The sequence below is a fragment of the Mustela putorius genome, unplaced genomic scaffold (genome assembly GCF_011764305.1).
Source record: "Mustela putorius furo isolate JIRA1106 unplaced genomic scaffold, ASM1176430v1.1 tig00003988_pilon_pilon_pilon, whole genome shotgun sequence".
Classification (NCBI taxonomy): domain Eukaryota; kingdom Metazoa; phylum Chordata; class Mammalia; order Carnivora; family Mustelidae; genus Mustela; species Mustela putorius.
Genome location: NW_025422127.1, coordinates 10178539 through 10197555, shown reverse-complemented (window position 1 = coordinate 10197555; position 19017 = coordinate 10178539). Strand labels below are relative to the sequence as shown.

General features: G+C 45.9%; 1 protein-coding gene and 1 pseudogene across 2 annotated transcripts; one reads left to right on the top strand and one right to left on the bottom strand.

Moving 5' to 3' along the window:
• Positions 1–1264: 1264 nt before the first annotated feature.
• Positions 1265–2179, bottom strand: LOC123389661 (annotated as a pseudogene).
• Positions 2180–7808: 5629 nt separating this feature from the next.
• C1S (complement C1s) lies at positions 7809–17666 on the top strand. 2 transcript variants are annotated; one of them, XM_004766628.3, is made up of 12 exons: positions 7809–7986; positions 8928–9026; positions 9306–9513; positions 9647–9824; positions 10898–11023; positions 11466–11665; positions 11872–12025; positions 12519–12634; positions 13026–13104; positions 13796–13924; positions 14825–14899; positions 16426–17666. In XM_004766628.3, exons 2-12 carry the CDS (start codon positions 9004–9006, stop codon positions 17223–17225), a joined length of 2088 nt encoding a protein of 695 aa, XP_004766685.1. In that variant the 5' UTR covers positions 7809–7986; positions 8928–9003; the 3' UTR covers positions 17226–17666. The 2 variants fall into 2 exon arrangements, with proteins under 2 accessions (XP_004766685.1, XP_004766684.1); XM_004766627.3 differs by having other exon boundaries at positions 8862–9026.
• Positions 17667–19017: the final 1351 nt, after the last annotated feature.

Genomic DNA, 19017 nt, shown 5'->3' with positions numbered 1-19017 from the left:
AGATCACAAGTAGGCAGAGAGGCAGGCAAAGATAGGAGGAAACAGGCTCCCTGCGGAGCAGAGAGCCCGATATGGGGCTTGATCCCAGGGCTCGATCCGAGGATCCTGGGATCATGACCTGAGCCAAAAGCAGAGGCTTTAACCCACTTAGCCACGCAGGCACCCCAAGAGTTTTTGACAATAATGCTGATACCCTGTATGTTGTAGTGATGGAATTCTCTTCCTGACGCCTGATGTTTCCTTATAGGAATCCTCCTCTAAGAAAGCTGAAATCTACCTGTGCTACAGAGCCCTAGGGAGATTGTAGCTTTTAGAGTTGAGTGCTTGGCTAAGGAAGGCAGTGTTAATTTGGCCAATGGCATTCCTCAATCAGGACCAAGGAGGAAATTGTTAAGGCTGACTGATCTGGAGTTCAAACAGCTTGTTCACAGGCTGGGGAGTGGCAGAGTCTCAAAAATTTGCTGCGTGGGTTTCAAGGTCATACACATATTGCAGGTAGGCTTGGTGGCATTGCCTGTGCCCTAATTCATGAAGTCACTGTAATCTGTTAGTGAAATTAAAAAGGGGAAGAAAAACTGGCATCAGGGCCTTTGGCAGAGGTACTGGTCCTTAAACTAAGGGCACAGGCTTCTGAAAACTTCAGTAGGAACTGCAGTTTCAAGAATCTACTGGAGGTCCTTTCTCTAGCTGAAACAAACACGGGGATGAGGTCTTTAGAGATTCCATAAAAGGGGCAAAAGGGAAACCATCTGTCCTCTACATTGTGGAGTCTGGACTGTAGGCAGAGCTCACCTATCAATGCAACATTGGGCACCAGAAGTTTGGAACCAAGGGGGAAACTGGAAATGAAATGTTCCATTCAGGAAGACCCATATGTGGTAAGTACAGAATGTCCAAATTAACCTTTTTCTAAATGATTTCTTCCACTTGTGCTTAAGTTCACCAGCTATGGATTCTGAACGGTTAGCATAAACCTAAGGGCATTAAGGTGAGGTCAAAAAAGATTTTCTCCTTCCCTCAGATACACATGAATTTATTCGTCAGTCTTTGGCAACATTAAGTATGGGTTTGGAAATATAATTTTAATTTTTCCTGGGATGTTTGCTTTGGGGTCTGGGGTTGGCTGTTTAAAAAAACCACATTTTGTGGTTGTGGGGCTGGTGGTGTGATATTCTTGCACCTCATGAACTCTTTGGACTTTTCAAAACTGGACTCGGGAAAGGTTGGCCTGGGAGCTAGCACAGTATCCGAAATCTTGCAGGACCTATCTCATGCAGATTTTACACCCTCGTGGTTGAACTCGCCAGAGGGTAACGCTGTGACTGCCAAGCAGCGGGGATAGGTACGGTGCCCTAAGCACGGCTGGGGCTCGATGCCAGGCTCTCTGTCCTTGGTTAGAAATCAGGAGGCTGTACCTACGCCCAGGCACACCCTCTGGGCCCACCAGGAACTTCTAGTTCCAGGTGCCGTCCTTGGGGCACACCTGAGATCAGGTGATGAACTTGGGGTCCGTTCTGAGCTCAGTGGTGTGATCACTGGGGGCGGGCAGAGTCCCCGCACGAAGGCGAAGACGCGGTGAGCTGTTTCCCTCTACTTCTCAAAAAGCGTCAAGGTGGGCTCGAACCCGCTGCCGGATGGGACGTACTCAAGGGGATTCAGGATCTCTCTTCTTCGTTCCTGGCGTCTCCTCCTGATGCATGCATGAACTGGTTGCACCGGAAGCCAGGAAGCTGAGCACCACCAGTCTCCTGAGGCGGAGGCCCCGCTGCAGCTCGTCCATTTGGGCGGAGTCCCGGACTGTTGTGCCTCAGAGAGAGGGCCACATTCTCAGCACCTTGTCCCGCGGGGAGGCCAGGCTGCCGGGCTCCCCGCTGGCCAGAGGACGCGCAGAGAAGGCCTGCACAGAGCTAGGGGCCACAGCCCAGAGCTGAACTGCGCACGGGGGTTGGGGGGTGGGGTGTGTGGCTGTAGGACCGGAGTGCCTATTGCTGGCATTTTTTTTTTAAAGACTGTATTTATTTATTTGACAGAGATCACAAGTATGCAGAGAGGCAGGCAGAGAGAGAGGAGGAAGCAGGCTCCCTGCTGAGCAGAGAGTGGGGCTCGATCCTAGGACTTTGAGATCATGACCTGAGCCAAAGGCAGAGGCTTAACCCACTGAGCCACCCAGGCACCGCATTGTCGGCATTTCTTAATACTGTCATTTAATCTCACTGTTGAGCTCTGAGAGTTATCTTGGTTAACAAGAATGTAATGCAGATGGGAATGGACGAGGTGAATTTTTGATCTTGGGTGCAGAATGTATTTAAAGTTAGTGCATTGCTCAGAATCATTTTGGGGGCTTCTGGGGCCTGGGTGCTGGAGGGCACAAAAGAGGAACAGCAGTTGGCCCTGGGTGAATGGAGTCCTAATTAGATTCCTGTTCTTTTTTCTCCTGGGTAGACTGCCACATCCTTAGCTGATGATATGCTTAATTATCAAATCTAACAGGTTAAAGAGGAAACGCGTGGAAGTGTTGGGGTGGGGGGAAATGTTTGTACCACCTCTGACAGAACTTTCCTGATGGACAGAGCTCCACCATAGGACTGTTGTGGCCACTCCATTCCATCTCTCACTTAGCCCCTGGGAGGAAGAGTGACTTATTTAACTGGTAAGGATGGGAAGAATAAATGGCGGGGGGGGGGCACCCTTACCTTGGCCCTTCTTCCTCTTGGGAGTTAACTGCCCACAGGGAACATATGTTCTCTGCTTGAGAAAGCCTTCCCTGCCTAGTACTGTCTGTGTCTAGAAGGGTAATTCTAATTCTGGGGTTTAATTAGCCACCATTTGTCTTTTACACTAGGCTACTTACTCTATCTTGGCTTTTATTGCCATTAAAGATAATATTTTGAGCTCCATTTGCTGCTTTTGTTTGATTTCTCACTTTCTGTAAAACTTGGAACAGAAAGAAGGTTGGTAACTGACATTGTGAATACGATATTTATGATTCTGAGTAACACTAGTGATTATTTTCTAAAATAGCCTTAGGAATGGGTGTTACGCGTAAGCAATTGAATCTTGGAACACTACATAAAAAACTAATGACGTACTGTATGGTGACTAACACAACATAATAAAAAATATTAATAAAAAAAATAAAATTTCCTTAGGGCACCTGGGTGGCTCAGTGGGTTAAGCATTCTACTCTTGATCTCAGCTCAGGTCTTGATCCCAGGGTTGTGAGTTCAAGCCCTACACTGGAGCCCATGCTGGGTGTGGAGCCTACTTAAAAAAAAAAGAAAGAAAGAAAAAGAAAGAAAGAAAGAAAGAAAATAAATCTGGGGTGGGTGAGTGGTTCAGTTGGTTAAGTGTCCAACTCTTGATTTTGGCCCAGGTCATTGATCATCTCAGGGTTGTGGGATGGAGCCTGAGTGCTGAGTCTGCTTGTCCCTCTCTCTCTACTCCTTCCCTTGCTCTCTCTCTTTCTCTAAAATAAATAAATAAAAATAAATAAAATCTTTTTAAAAAAAGTCCTTTTCATGTTTATACACATTTAATATTAACATGTAAATTTCTAACTTTTGTTTGAATATTCACATTATCACATCAGCTGGGGTTCAGATGACCCTGAGGGTGACAATGAGCAACACCATTTTTATGACTCCCAATGATACTGAGCAGATTATGTAACGGTTTCAAGTCTGTCACTGTGAGAGGTCTTGGCTTGTGCTCTTGCTGAATGGGAGAAGGTGGCCAGGTCCAGAGATGGCATCTCATGTGTGATTTGTTGTCTTCTTGAGATTTATTTATTTATTTAAAAGATTATTTGTTTATTTATTTGACAGAGAGAGAGAGGCAGAGAGAGAGAGAGATAGAAGGAACACAAGCAGGGGGAGTGGGAGAAGGAGAAGCAGGCTCCCCACGGAGCTGGTTGCCTGATGTGGGACTCAATCCCAGGACACTGGGATCATGACCTGAGCCAAAGGCAGATACTTAACCGACTGAGCCACCCAGGTGCGCCTCTTCTTGAGATTTAGAGAGAAAAATAAAATATTGTCGTTGGACGGCAAAATTGAAGAGGTGAAGTCAAAACACATGTGAGGGTAGGAGGGAGTCACTGACTTTTACGGTGAGTGTTGAATTCAGAAGGCAAAGGAGAAGCAAGCTTTGGACAATTTGGTAAGATGTTCTCTACTCCCTGCCCCCTGCTATGTACTGAGGCATGCTGGGAAGCTCTTGAGGAGACCACTGTTGCTGCTGCTCTGATGGTGCTTGGAGATGACGTTGTTGTGTAAGGGCCTATTCAGCCAGAGTGGCCCCACCCCGGTTGAACTGCCGCACCAAGCACCCCCCACACCCCGCCCCAGGGAAACTTACTGAAAAACAAGTTCCCGAAACCAGTACCAGGTAACAAAGCCCAAATACGAGGGTGGGTCAGGCCAGGTGGAGGTATTCAATCAGTGGGGGCGCATACTGTCTCCTAGCTACCAAGGAGTATGGGTCCCACCCTTTGGGCACCTTTTGGGCGCCAATTCTAACCAATGTGATAGGCTGGTTCACATTCTACTAGGGTAAATTGTAATTCAATTGGTGACCTAGCATGACTATGCAGCTTTCTCTGTGTGTTAGAATTTCATTGGCCACCTGTGTGTGGCCAGGCCCAACCACATGGCCTTTGCTCTATAAAAGTTAGTCTGTGAAACAGAGAGGCATTGTCCTCTCTGTAAGGGATGGCCCCGACTGGTCTGCTTGATGGTCAGTTTGATTCTTGATGCTTGGCATGAAATAAAGCTTTGCTTGACCTTTGCTTTGTATCGGTCTTGCTCCTTTAATCACGGACCCATTATTGGGGGACCCAACAGTTGTTTATTGATGAAGAGCTTACTTAGCACTAGATACATGCTGATATATGTATATATCTAGATGTCAGGTTTCTCATCTAGTCATGGCTACCTTAGATCCTGATGTTACATAATTGCAGGGTTCTTGTCTCATGGAGTCAGAGAATGAATCTCACGGACACAAAAGGGGGAAGTGAAGTGACGGCTTGTTAAGTGAAGGTGAGAGCAGAAAGGAAAGAGAAAAGCTCCCTAGAGTGAGAGGGGTCCTGAATGGGTGGCCACTGTGGGCTGTCGCTGGAGTCTTTTATGGAGAGCTGACTGGAAAGACTGTGGCCTTGAAATTCTTGTGCAAGGACTGCTGACAACATCCTTAATGGCTCACTTCTCTGAGGTCTGGTCATTTTCTGCAATTACAAGGAAGCTGGTAACCGTCCCCCCTCCCCCAAAAAACCACCCTCCCTAACGTCCAGGACCAGGTGGGCTGGTTGGTTCTCTTACCTCTGATTTTGTACACCTCAGTCTTTCTCCACATTTGGGATTTCTGTGAGCCTAGTCCGGAGTCAGGGGCCTCCTGTGTCTCCCTGCCTAGACCTTAACCCTTTCGTTACTCACTGACAGTGATAGCTGTGTCTGAGGGAAGTGATAAGTACATATATATTTTAAGTGATACATATATATATATATATATATATTTTTTTTTACTTGTCAGAGAATGAGAAAAAAGTGCAAGTAGGGGGAGCAGCAGGTCAGAGGACAAGCAGGCTCCCCACTGAGGAGGGACCCTGATGCAGGACTCGATCTCAGGACCCTGGGATCATGACCTGAACTGAGGGCAGACACTCAACCAACTGAGCCACCCAGGTGTCCCTGAGAAAGATAGTATTATCCCCATTTTACACATGATAAAGCTGGAGCTTGGAGGGATTAAGTAACTTTTCCAAGGTCACACTCCCCAAAGCAGTGGTAAATGGTCAGAACTCATTGATTCATTTGGTCAGTCATTTCTCAGGTACTCATTGAATGTGTTGTATCAGCCATTGTTCGTAGTTGCAGGCAATGGAGACCAACTCTGATAGATTTGAGCAGATGAGGAATTTATTAGCGGGATCCTGGATTGATGGTTCACAGAAATGCTGGGAGCACTGGAGCACCAAGCGTGGAAGCTTCACAGCAGGAACAATGGTCAGAATATGGCTGCCTTGGGGCACCTGGATGGCTCAGTCAGTTAAACTTCTGGCTTCAGGTCATGATCCCAGGGTCCTGGGATGTGGTGAAGACAGATGAATCAGACCCTTCGGAGACCTTACAGACTCATAATTCTCTTCCTTCTAATGTGCACATTTATTTGGCACCATAGTTTGCAAAACTCTTGCACTCTTGTTATTTTCCTGACAGCCATGTAAGGCAGGCAGAACGGATGTTATCTCTATTTTATACTGGAAGAAGCTAAAAAGTTAGGTTAAGGACCCAGTCCTCTGATTCCAGGCCCAGTGCTGGTGAGTCAACCAGCAAATAATTGCAAGGCATCTGGCTTCCCCACTCTTTTTTTAAAAAAGAGTCTATTTATTTATTTGAAAGAGAGAGAGAGAGAGAGATCGGGGGAAGGCTCAGAGGGAGCCCAACTCAGGGGCTGGATCTAGGACCCCAGGATCCTGCCCTGAACAAAGGCTGACCCCTAACCCACTGAACCACCCAGGCGCCCTTCCCTCCTGACATTTTAATGCTCCCCAAATCAGGAGGCATCTTATAATCAATGGTATATCATAGTTTAATTGGCAGCTCCTTATTCCTAGTGGTGTGTAAACTAAGAGATCCTCTTCCATTGATAAGGTGTAGAGTCCTTGGAATGCGGTTGTTAGATAGGAGTAGGAAGTAAAGTAATAAGGGCCCTAAGGTGATCCAAGAGATCAGGTAAGACTTTGTGGGGGAATTGTGCAGCCTCCCATCCCTTGGTCCCTTTACAAGTCTGAATTCCAAAAGGCTTTTTTTTCCCTCCCAAGTGTGGCACCAAAACTCATTTGTCAGCAAAAACTGATCCAAACTGTTGTGAAGTAATTTATAAGGGATACATAAATATAATATATAATTATAACCAAATTATAATTTTAATTATTCTACTTACCATGAAGATCAATATGTGTAGCTGCAGACATACTTTTAATTTTAAATTTATTTATTTATTTGACAGATGGCGAGAGGGGAAACACAAGCAGGGGGAGTGGGAGAGGGAGAAACGGGCTCCCTGCTGAGCAGGGAACCCGATGCGGGGCTCGATCCTAGGACCCTGGGACCATGACCCGAGCCGAAGTCAGAGGCTTAATGACTGAGCCACCCAGGTGTCCTAGCTGCAGAAATATTAATGTTTGATAATGGAGCATTATTCCAGCCTCTTGAGGGGAGGGAGGGGAGAAGGCATTACCAAATATTGGGGCCACCTATTGCTCTGTCTTTTTAAAATCTGTAAAATTCTGGATTTTGAAACCCATTTGGACCCAAGGGTTATGGGTAAGGGATTCTGGATTGCATCTGAACCAGGGCTTGACTGGTAGATAGAATTCAGATGTTTGGAGATGTGGGTCTAGGTCTCAGTCATTATCCAACCATTAAGTGTGCTTTAGGAGCAGAGATGACCCACATTTTTTATAAGTACTCTCCCTTAAGTCATGATTCATACACTGTTGGAGGGTTGGACTTTCTGGGTTTGGTTCCCCCCCGCCCCCCCAGTACTAATCCCCTCCTTTTCCCACAAATCACCTGACTTCCCTGAAAACTCTAACACACCCTTTGGCTAGAAAAGAACATTGAGTAATTGGTGGAATTCCCCACTCTTTTCCGTCCCTGGAGCCCTGGATGGAGGGACCTTGGGTTCGACCGAAGTATGCAGTTCTTGTTTCAAAAGCAGAGGGAGCTCCAAGATCAAGGCTGAGTTACCCTTTCCCTTATCATGGTCTCCCAGCCCCCTCTTTGTTTAGATCAGGGAATTTCAGACATGCACACTGGGATAGAGAATCATAGAACAGAACCGGGACTAAGAGGCCGGCGGTGGTTCCTGCAGAGGGAGCGTCCAGGCCCGGTGCTGCTCTCCCTGGGAGCTGGCAGGATTGCCCAGCATGCCCACTGGCACGAGAGAAGGGACCTACCCACTTGTTCCCGCCCGTTTCTGAAGGTAAAAACCTTAAAAATTGAAGAGCAGAACTTTGATAGAAGGAAAAAGAAAGGCAGAGAACTTCACATGGGAAGGATTTGGGCAAAGATGGAGGGCTGGAAGGAACAAAATGAAAGGGGGCAGAATATAGGCAACCCCTTTCTCTTAGGTTGCCCTTCCCTTCTGTCACGGTTACCCCACTACCTACCATCGTTTTCAGGCTTAGAAACATTTTTGGCAAGACTCTTTGCGAACTGTGGAAAGATAACTCATCTTTTTTTAGTAAAGGAAAATACCCCAAACCCTGGAAAATTAATGTAGGAAATCGAGGGGATACCTTTCCTTTCCTTTTGTGTTTCTTGTCATTCAGCTGCCCTTTGTCTCATTTCCCACCCAGCCCTGTCTCAGACCACTTCTCCCAGGCTCACTGCCTTCCCCTAGTAAAAGCAGCTCATCCCTCCATCTATAGTCATTGGGAGCACCCCCAGAAATGCACCATCATAAATGTAGTAAAGAGAGCTGGTGCGAAGTGATGAAGGGGATCTTTGCCAAAAGAGGAGGGACAAAGGTGCTAGATGGATAGTCATGATGGGGAAAGACTCCTGGAAACCTGAGTGGAAATGGCGATACTATTTTGTGAGGGCAGGAGAGAGACTGGTAGAGAGGGGACAGGGTCACTGGTGGGGGTGAGGGAGGACAAGGAAAAAATTGGGAGAATGCGCTCATTTTTGAGGGAGAAAAACTGGGAGAAGATCCAGAGAAGCAATAGGAGAAGGAAAAGATTGAGTTTTAGTCTAGAAAATGAATTGAGGTAGAATCAGGGAGGGTGTGAGAGGACAGGCATCATGTGGTGATCGGTGTGTGGCTTTGTTTAACTTGTGTGTTACTGTTATAAGGTAACACTGAACCCCAGGTGACCCCCACCACGAAAGCAAGTGCCTGTGTTTGTTTGACAAATACAGCTAGCCCTACCGCCCCTGTGCTCCAAAGTCCATTGGCGCAGAGAGCCAGGACCTAGAGGCGTGCTGTTCACCAGGGATGAACAAATTTCCAGAGATGTGGTAAGTGATCACGAGTCTACAGAGATGTCTATGGTCTCTACTCCCTTTATCTTTTCAAGCAAACAGCTCATATCTGAAGCCCAGATTTTGGTTTGACCTAGGCCGTTTTGCTTTACCTCAGCCTAAGATTCTCCCATGTGCTGCTGCCATCCTCCCTTCTACCTAGTTCCCTCCCTCCCCCCACCCCCCTTATACCCATGACAAATGCTAGGGCACCGCACTAGTCTGCCAGTAGTACCTGGGTCACCCCTCTCTCCACATGTATTTTTTTTTTTCCAGGTCCTTTTTCGTATTTTCCCTTTTGGCATCAGTTTATGCTGAGCCTACTATGTATGGGGAGATCCTGTCCCCTAACTATCCTCAGGCGTACCCTAATGAGATAGAGAAATCTTGGGATATAGAAGTTCCCGAAGGGTATGGGATCCATCTCTACTTCACCCATCTGGACATAGAGCTGTCAGAGAACTGCGCATATGACTCAGTGCAGGTATATTATGATAAGCACGTAAAGGACAGGGCTGGGGTGGTGGCGGTGAAATGTTCCATTTTCTCTGTCCCCTTCTCCGACCTTCTTGCTGAAATATTACCCTTTCTTAGCTTCCTTTTGACTCTTCTCTTAGATAATGTCAGGAGACTTTGAAGAAGGGAAACTCTGTGGGCAGAGGACGAGCAAGAATCCCAGCTCCCCAATTGTGGAAGAGTTCCAAGTCCCCTACAACAAACTCCAGGTGGTCTTTAAGTCAGACTTCTCCAATGAAGAGCGTTTCACTGGGTTTGCTGCCTACTATGTTGCTGTAGGTAAGGCTCAGCCTTCTCTATGTGCCTTAGTGATCCAGCCAAAAGATTAGAAGCAGAATGAACACTGAGTGATTCCGTGAATAAAGATTCTGTTCATGACTGTAATTCTTATGAAGTGTTGACTGGACTTGGGTCTTTCTATGAATTGCCTTTGTGAAATTTCAACACAAGATTATATCTCAGTGGTGATGATGATAATGGTAAAAATAGGTAATAAATAGTAATTTATGGAGAACCACTATACATTGGGCACTGTTTTAGGAATTTTACCTATATTCATTTAATCTTCACCTCAGTCCTTCAAAGTAAGTGTAATGATCTCCACTTAAAGAAAAGGAAAGTGAGGACCAGGGAGGTTAAGTAACTTGCCAAGAATCACACGGGGGATGCATCATATTCAAACCCACCCAATGGCAAACAAACCTTCAAATTTGGTGTGCTTCTACCCCTAACTCCAGGTTAAAGTGAAGTTAGAGGGGCGCCTGGGTGGCTCAGTGGGTTAAGCCTCTGCCTTCAGCTCGGGTCATGATCTCAGGGTCCTGGGATTGAGTCCCACATCGGGCTCTCTGCTCGGAAGGGAACCTTCTTCCTCCCCTCTCTCTCTCTCTCTGCCTACTTGTGATCTCTCTCTGTCAAATGAATAAACAAAATCTTAAAAAAAAAATAAAGTAAAGTTAATCATCTCATAAGGCCTAACTATTGTTTAGATTTGGCAGAAATGCCCAAATCCTCCAGAGTGGTGAATGTACTGATTGCTCTTCCCCTCAGAAGGCATCTCATCACGTTCAGCCTTTGGAGTGTTGTCTCTGGAGCTGGAATGCTCCATTTGTGAGAAAGGCCAAGGGCCTCTCCCATTGAGAGTTCCCTTATAGCCATGTGATAGTGGGACACAGCTCCACAATCGTATTTCAGAAGTGTAACGTAGCATATAATACCATCCTGAGATGTGATTCATCCATTCATGTTAGCGACAGGCCTTTCCTACTTCTTCTTACCCTTGTAGTTTTGGGTTGAAACTCATTCTTACTTCTAGGTCTTAGTTCCTGACCTCAATCTTTCTCTACTTTTTCTAGATATAAATGAGTGCACAGACTTCGCAGATGCCCCTTGTAGCCACTTCTGCAACAACTTCATTGGTGGTTACTTCTGCTCCTGCCCCCCAGAATACTTCCTCCATGATGATATGAAGAATTGCGGAGGTGACCTTGGCATCAAGTGGAGTGCATGTCTGTGGGATCTGGAATGGCTTGAGGCTTCAGTTACAGCTTTGCTGATCCTTCCAATTTTGACTAGCCTCAGCCTTGCTTTGGCACCTATCTTTAGTTACCCATAAGCTGGGGAGGAGCCACAAGAGTGGAGGAAGACAAGCCCACAGGGCCAAGTTAAATGATTGGAGAGGAGATATGGATGACTGTGGAGAGTCTGCCTGGGACTGTTCATAAGCCTGAGGGGCTCTAACACGAGCAATGTGATGGAAGCCCCATAGGCATTGGGTATCTCTATTGATTCGTCTTGGGTGTAATTGTGGCATGTGGGCTCCAGTCTGGGATGGTCAGTTCATGAGAAGAGTCATAGAATGGGGCAGGATCTCCTTTGCTTGACTCTGTATTTGAGTTGTCTTTTTTTCTTTTTCTCTCTTAGTCAATTGCAGTGGGGATGTGTTCACTACACTCATTGGGGAGATTGCAAGTCCCAATTATCCCAATCCATACCCAGAGAACTCAAGGTGTGAATATCAGATCCTGTTGGAGGAGGGATACCAAGTGGTGGTGACTATGCGGAGGGAAGATTTTGATGTGGAACCAGCTGATTCAGAGGGCCACTGCCCTGACAGTTTACTTGTACGTGATGAGTGATTAGTTTTCCTCCCATCTCACGCAGAGATTTCTCCTCAAAGACAAATTCTCTTTCTTTCTGTCCCCTCTTTTCTTCCCCTCCTTCTTATTTGATGCTTCTTTTATTACCTCCTTTACTTTTATCCCCTCCATCATACCTCTTTCTTTTAGTCCTTTCTCTCTCCTGATTTCATCATTTTGTTTCTTCTTAGTTTGTTGCAAGAGACAAGCAATTTGGTCCCTACTGTGGTAATGGATTCCCTGAGCCACTAAATATTGAAACCAAGAGTAACACTCTTAATGTCATCTTCCAAACTGATGAAACAGGGCAAAAAAAGGGCTGGAAACTGCGCTACCGTGGAGATCGTGAGTAACCTAGAATTGGCTCTCTGGTGCTGTCAAAGTCCTCGGATGATGTAAAAATCCGAACAGGTAGTTTGTTATATGGCTAGGTATCCTGAGAGACTTAACTTCTTCTGCAAGATCTAAACCTGTCAGTAGTTGTAAAAATGCCCCAAACTCTAGGAATCCTTCAACTGGCTTGCAGGTGCGGACAACTTGGGGTGGCTAGTTGATGAATTGGTGGCTAGATGGATGAATTACATCTCAGGATGGTAACATCTCAAAAAGCTGTAACTGAAGCCTCAACTAGCCTCCCACTAACATGGCTGGGAGGATGGAAGTGGCTCAGTGACTCTTCCTGGAGGATGTCATGCCATATTATTTTAGACATCTCTTTTGGGATGTTAGGCACCAGGATTAAAGACTATTGAATGATTTCAGAAAGTATGAGGATGATATAAATAGAATTGAGATTCTCCAACTCTTTGGTAATTTTTTTCCCCCTGTCCTTTCCAAGCAATCCCTTGTCCCAAAAAAGTTACTGCCAATTCTGTCTGGGAGCCTGAGAAACCCAAATATGTGTTCAAAGATGTGGTAAAGATAACCTGTCTGGAAGGATTTGAAGTTGTACAGGTAAAGTACCATTAGGGTCTTCTCCCTAATCCCTACATCAGGATGAGCATACTGGAATTGTCTAATGGTTTACTGAATGTCTTTGTTTGAGCAATTTAACACCTTTTCTGTAAACAGAATCCCTCAGGATCTTTAGTCCTTCCTTGTGAGTCATGGCCAGATTGACACTCTCCTTCTGTCTTAGTCTTCCTAGGGAAGGGACTCTGATATGTGGGGCAGAGTTGTCTTTTAGCCTCAACTCCTGGGTGCTTTGGGTAATTCTGCTAAGATGTCCCCAAGCTTCTTGTGGTCAGGACTCCTCATTGATCCAAGGCCAGAGATCAATTTCATTTCTGATTTGATTTCCCATGTCTCTCCTTATAAATTAATGGTGATGTGTATTATTCTCCAGGGAAGTGTTGGCTCGACATCTTTCTATTCTACTTGTCAAAGTAATGGAAAGTGGAGTAATTCCAAACTGAAGTGTCAACGTATGTATTTTTTTTTTTTTTAAATGGGACTCTTTTTCCACCCCCTTTGGCGGGAATTAAAAGATCAGTTCATTAAGATTCAAATTCATGTTTTCCTCTTAGGCTTCTGAGAGAGTGGGTTGGATTTTTTTTTTTTGAAGATTTTATTTATTTATTTGACACAGAGAGAGAGATCACAAGCAGGGGAACCAGAAGAAGGAGAAGCAGACCCCCCCCATTGAGCGGGAAGCCCAGTGCAGGGCTAGATCCCAGGACACTGGGATCATGAACTGAACCGAATCGCTTAACCGATTGAGCCACCCAGGCATCCCATGGACTTTTTTTTTTTTTTAAAGGGAAGCCATCCATGAAGTGCCAGCCCAGATCTGGTCCCAGACTGGCTAGACTAGAGGTTTCTTTCAAAGGAAGAGGCTGGGGGATTGATAGAGTTAGTAGTGCCATAGAAGTCCATTCCTGGCCTCTTCAGAGGCCTCCACCAACCGCCGAAAAGCAGGTTCCCCCTTGTCGCTTTCAAGGGGCTATCTGAACTGGCAGGACTCAGTGGTCTGGGGAGATTCCTCGCAGGTGGGCTTGCAGATGTGGGGCGTGGGAAGGAGTGAGGGATGAAGCTGGGAGGATGGAGCTGGCTCAGTGACTCTTCCGAGAAAGAAGTGGCTGTCCTGACCATCACTTGCCTGCCTTCTTCTTCTAGCCGTGGACTGTGGCTCTCCTGAACCCATTCGGAATGGTAAAGTCGAAGATCCAGAACATACTTTATTTGGCTCTGTCATTCATTACACTTGTGAGGAGCCATATTACTACCTAGAAGATGAAGAAAGTGGTAGGTTTCTTTGATTAGAGAAAAGGGGAGAAAGAATAAGAGTGCTGGAGAGGAAACAGAACAATCTTTCTGGGTTGGAAGAGAGTTTGGAGGGAAATGGAGGCGATGGGATGGACTTTGTTTATCCTCTTGGCTTAGTCTAAAGATACAGTTTGCCTATGGGGATGGATATAGGATCTTCTGTAGGGAATCCACAGAGGTCACTGAGCTCAGCTTCCCAACTGTGGTGGGAATTCCTCCTCCAATAGCCATTTTCATGTGGTTACCCATCTTTTCACCAATTATTTAATGTAGAACTTACAGGAAAAATGCTTCCATTGTTAAGTTACCATACTGTGGGACTGGCCTTCTTGAGGGAGAGGCCTTGGTAGGATTAGGTGAAGGCCCGGATGAGACAAGATATGTACCACCTCATTGCTTGTAATTTATTATTATTTTTTAAAGATTTACTTATTTATTTTAGACAGAGAGAAAGAGCATGAGTGGGAGGGGCAGAGGGAGAGAAGCTGAGCAAGAGTCAAGCTGAGCATAGAGCCTGTCGTGGGGCTTGATCTCATGACCCTGAGATCATAACCTGAGCTGAAAACCAGAGTCAGACACTTAACCAATTGCACCACCCAGGTGCCTCCCTTTTGATTTAATTCATTTTCCCACTTGAAGTATTTTTCTAATTTTTCACTGATTTTCCCTCTTCTGATTTGGGGACTGTTCCTTCCCCTCCCTTGGCAGGATGAAGGCCAGAGGGGTGGGGCAGAGGGTGTTCTTAAGATTCTCTTCTAGCTGATTTGATTGGGTCCCTTCCTCACATCCCAGAGGAGCTGGGGCTCTGCATGGAAGGGGGAATGGAAAAGAGGAGATGTGGTGGTGACTGTGTGTCCTGTGTCTCTTGCGCTTTTCCAGGAGAGTATCACTGCGCTGGCAACGGGAGCTGGGTCAACAAATTGCTGGGCGCTGAGCTGCCGAAATGTGTTCCAGGTAATCAGGGCTGTCTCAGGGAGGGAGTGTGGGTACAGGGGCCGGTGTGTGGGGTCACTCTCTGAAAGTCGCTGCAGTCTTCTTGGGAAGGCACTCAACAACCTGGACCTAACAGAGTCTATCTAGCTCAGTGAGGTGGAGGCATCACTGGGTAGTGGGCCTGCCAGGAGCTGGGGAATTCCTCTATCGCAATGAGTCAGGCCAACTGACGGGAAATAGGAAATTAGCCAGTGAAGGTATGAGATTCGGCGCCGGTTAGGTTTGGTAATCCCTAAGAACAGGACCTAAAAATTGAGAGTGAGGAATCCACACACAGAAATGAGACCAGCTGACTCGCCCAGTTATTTATTATTTTTTAAAAATACTTCATTTATTTATTTGACAGAGAGGGAGAGAGATCATAAGTAGGCAGAGAGGCAGGCAGAGAGGGGGTGGGGAAGCAGGCTGCCCGAGAGCCTGATGCAGGGCTTTATCCCAGGACCCCGGGATCATGACCTGAGCTGAAGGCAGAGGCTTAACCCAATGAGCCACCCAGGCGCCCGACTTGCCCAGTTATTATGTGCGTGTCTATCTGGCACCCAGATATGGAGCAATGAAAGAAACAAGGAATTGCAGACAGATCAGAATTGGATAGAAGGTTTTCAGGCAAAGCTGGAATATTAATAATGATTCTGGTAGTAACCACAGTGTTCTTGAGACCCAGGCGCTGAGCTAGTTAGTTGCATTTATTATCTCATTCCAGTCCTTGCAACAACCCTTTGAGAAATGAGTAGCCCCATTTCACAGAGGAGTGAACTGAGTACAAGGTCACAAGGTGAGCAGGAGGCAGAAATGGGCTTTGAACCCAGGTCTGTCTGGGTCCAAAGGCTTTTATGCTGACTTCAGAGTCTATCCAGGCTGACTACAGAGAGATTTTAGGTAAGCTGACTTCCTCTGGAATAAAATTCAGTTTTAGTGGTATTTGGTGATGGCAAGGTGGTCAAACCTGGAATCAGTGGGGCCATGAGATGAAAGAGGAGAGAAGAGAACCCTCTCTTTGTCCTCCTTTCTTTGGATCACTGGGAGGCACTCAGCTGCAGTTAGGACTTCAGCAAAGAAGGCGATAAACTCTGCATCTGGGCATCAGAAGACGGTGGCATGCTTGCCTCCTCCATCATCAGTGCAAGCAAAGAGTTTCCCAGCACCGTTTCCAGCTGGGCCCCTGTCCCCATGGGCCGAAGCTAGGATGAAGTGTGCCTCTAGAGGGGCCGTTCATAGTGTTGAGGCCCTAGCTCATCTGGACTCAGGAAGTCAAATGCTGTTTCAGTTAAACACGTCTCTCCCACAGGCCTGCCTGTGGCTTTGGAAAAGTGAATTGTCTGGTGATTACATTCGGGATGAATCCAATACTGAGATAGCTGACTGAATACAAGGTTGGCTGTATGGCCCTGGAGAATTCAGAAGCCTGGCAGGTTTTTGAGTTGAGGTTGTTGAGGCCAACAATTTATTTCTTGCTCTCTCTCCGCCTTGTTCTTCTTCCTTCCTAGTCTGTGGTGTTCCCAGTAAGCCCTTCAAAGGAACACAGAGGATATTTGGAGGAATCATCGCAGAGATTCAAAACTTCCCCTGGCAAGTCTTCTTTGAGAACCCATGGGCTGGGGGGGCTCTTATCGATGAGTACTGGGTGCTGACAGCTGCCCATGTTGTGGAGGGGAACCGTGACCCGGTCATGTACGTTGGGTCCACCTCAGTGGTCACCTCAGAACTGAGAAAAGCCCAGATGCTCACAGCTGAGCGTGTGATCATTCATCCGGATTGGGTATTCCTGGATGCCCCCGAAACGCGGAAGAACTTCGATAATGACATTGCTCTTGTGCAGCTTAGAGAGCCAGTGAAAATGGGACCCACTGTCTCCCCCATCTGCCTGCCAGGCACCTCTTCAGAATACAACCCCTCAGTGGGAGACCTGGGACTGATCTCAGGGTGGGGCCGAACAAAGGGAAGAGATCATGTGATCCTGCTCCGAGGGGCAATGTTACCCATCGCTCCCTTAGAAAAGTGCCGTGAGGTGAAAGGTAAAAATGTCAAAGTGGATATAAATTCCTATGTGTTCACGAATAACATGATCTGTGCTGGAGGGGAGAAGGGTGTTGATAGTTGTGAAGGGGACAGTGGCGGAGCCTTTGCTGTACGGGTTCCCAATGAAGAGACCCTCAAATTCTACGTAGCTGGTCTGGTGTCCTGGGGCCCCCAGTGTGGAACGTATGGAATCTATACCCGAGTGCAGAACTACCTTGACTGGATAACGAAGACAATACAGGAAAATAGTACCCCCAGAATGGACTAATGCATAGATGTGCTACATGGCCCTCCAAGGGCTATGACCAATCTGTTGGTGTCCGTTCTTTTTAATATTCCCATTATTTCACCATGAATGAATGAAGACTTGGGAGTATGATTTAAATAGACCTTGATTATTGGGGTACCTACCTGTAAGTAGTGTTTGGTCATTACACTGTGTCGGTCATTTGGTGTGGTTGAATCTGTGGGGTCTTCTCTCCTGAGTACCAACTATGGATTAACAACATGAGAAGGGTGCTCCTATCTTAAACTGTACCGTAAGGACTCTCCTTTCCTGATGGTTATCTGGTGTTACAGTTCTGACTCTGAAATTTATGGTTGGGCATACCCTTGATTTTTTGTTTCCCTTTTATCTGTTTGAAGTTCCATTTACTTTATCATACTCAGTGTCTACTATCTTCTTCTAATAAATCATGGCTATAACCCAGTTCTGGCTGACTTGTCTTATTCCACATCAAGACCTGAGCCACAGAGAAGGGTGATGAAAGGCTGTTGTGTCGTGGCAGTTCAGGCATCTAGCCGCTCGTACTGCATTGTCATGAAAACAGGGAGTTCAGATTTCCTCCCCTCTTCCAGCTGAGATTTATTGTGGATCAGCATGGACACCACCAACACAAGTGCCATAGTTTGCTTTTGAAGTTCATGAGAAAAACCTGAGTCTCATTCAGAAGTCCACATACAGAATGGGCTGTTTAAGATCTTTAAGCATAACTATGCAGCCATTGAAAACCTCCGAAATCTTGCAATTTGCAGCGACGTGGATGGAACTAGAGGGTATTATGCTGAGTGAAATAAGTCAACCAGAGAAAGACAATTATCATATGATCTCCCTGATATGAGGAATTTGAGAAACAAGACAGAGGATCATAGGGAAAGGGAGGGAAAAATGAAACAAGACAAAACCAGAGAGGGACACAAACCATAAGAGACTCTTAATCTCAGGAAACAAACTGAGGGTTGCTGGATGGGAGGAGGGTGGGGGCAAATGGGCTGGTGGGTAATGGATAGTGGGGAGGGTATGTGCTATGGGGAGTCCTGTGAATTGTATAACACTGATGATTCACAGACCTGTCCCCCTGAACCAAATAATACATTATATGTTAACAAAAAAAATGTATATTAAAAAAAGATCTTTAAGTGTAAAATTTTGAGGTATAAGTTATTTTGAAGTCTCTTGAAAATTAATTTTCTTTTAATAAATTTGTATAATATAATATTTTTTGTATAACACAGTATTACAACTTAGTAAAATGAGAAAAAAAAAGAAATTGAACATGCTCTCATCTGCTTTCCTCATGGTTTTGATCAGTTTGTCAGTCAAACAACAATGTCTTTTTTGAGTTAAACTCTGTGCCAAGATGTTACAGCTGAAAATTCTGGTGAGGATGCACCCAAAGGCTCTCCCTTCTATTTTTTTCCAAGGGAATGGAAATTAAAAAAACCCAAACTTATTCTTCACCACAAATTGATTAATAATGAAAAATGATGACATAATTGAGGGTAATTAGTTCTTGAACTGTGGACAGGAAGCCTCTCTAAGGTGGCAGTTGCCCCAACAGGGTGTCTTATGGAAGCCATGGACTGGGAGTGAGAGGAGACTCTCTCTGATCTGTTGAGTGGGACATGAGGCTTTCAGAGAGCAGTTTTCACCAGAAGCCAAGAGGTGTGTATTTGGGGCCCTCAGGAAAGGACTTTGATTTTTAGTAAACCAAAAGGGCTACATTCAATGCTTGACCTTAGACTGGTGGTTAACACATGATAAAGTCAACAGAACTGTC

Bases quoted from the DNA above. Each gene is read 5' to 3' on its own strand.
- C1S (XM_004766628.3), top strand. From the start codon at position 9,004: ATGAACAAATTTCCAGAGATGTG. The intron at 9,027-9,305 runs GTAAGTGATCAC...TTTTTTTTCCAG, and splicing joins AACAAATTTCCAGAGATGTG to GTCCTTTTTCGTATTTTCCC. The intron at 14,900-16,425 runs GTAATCAGGGCT...CTTCCTTCCTAG, and splicing joins GCTGCCGAAATGTGTTCCAG to TCTGTGGTGTTCCCAGTAAG.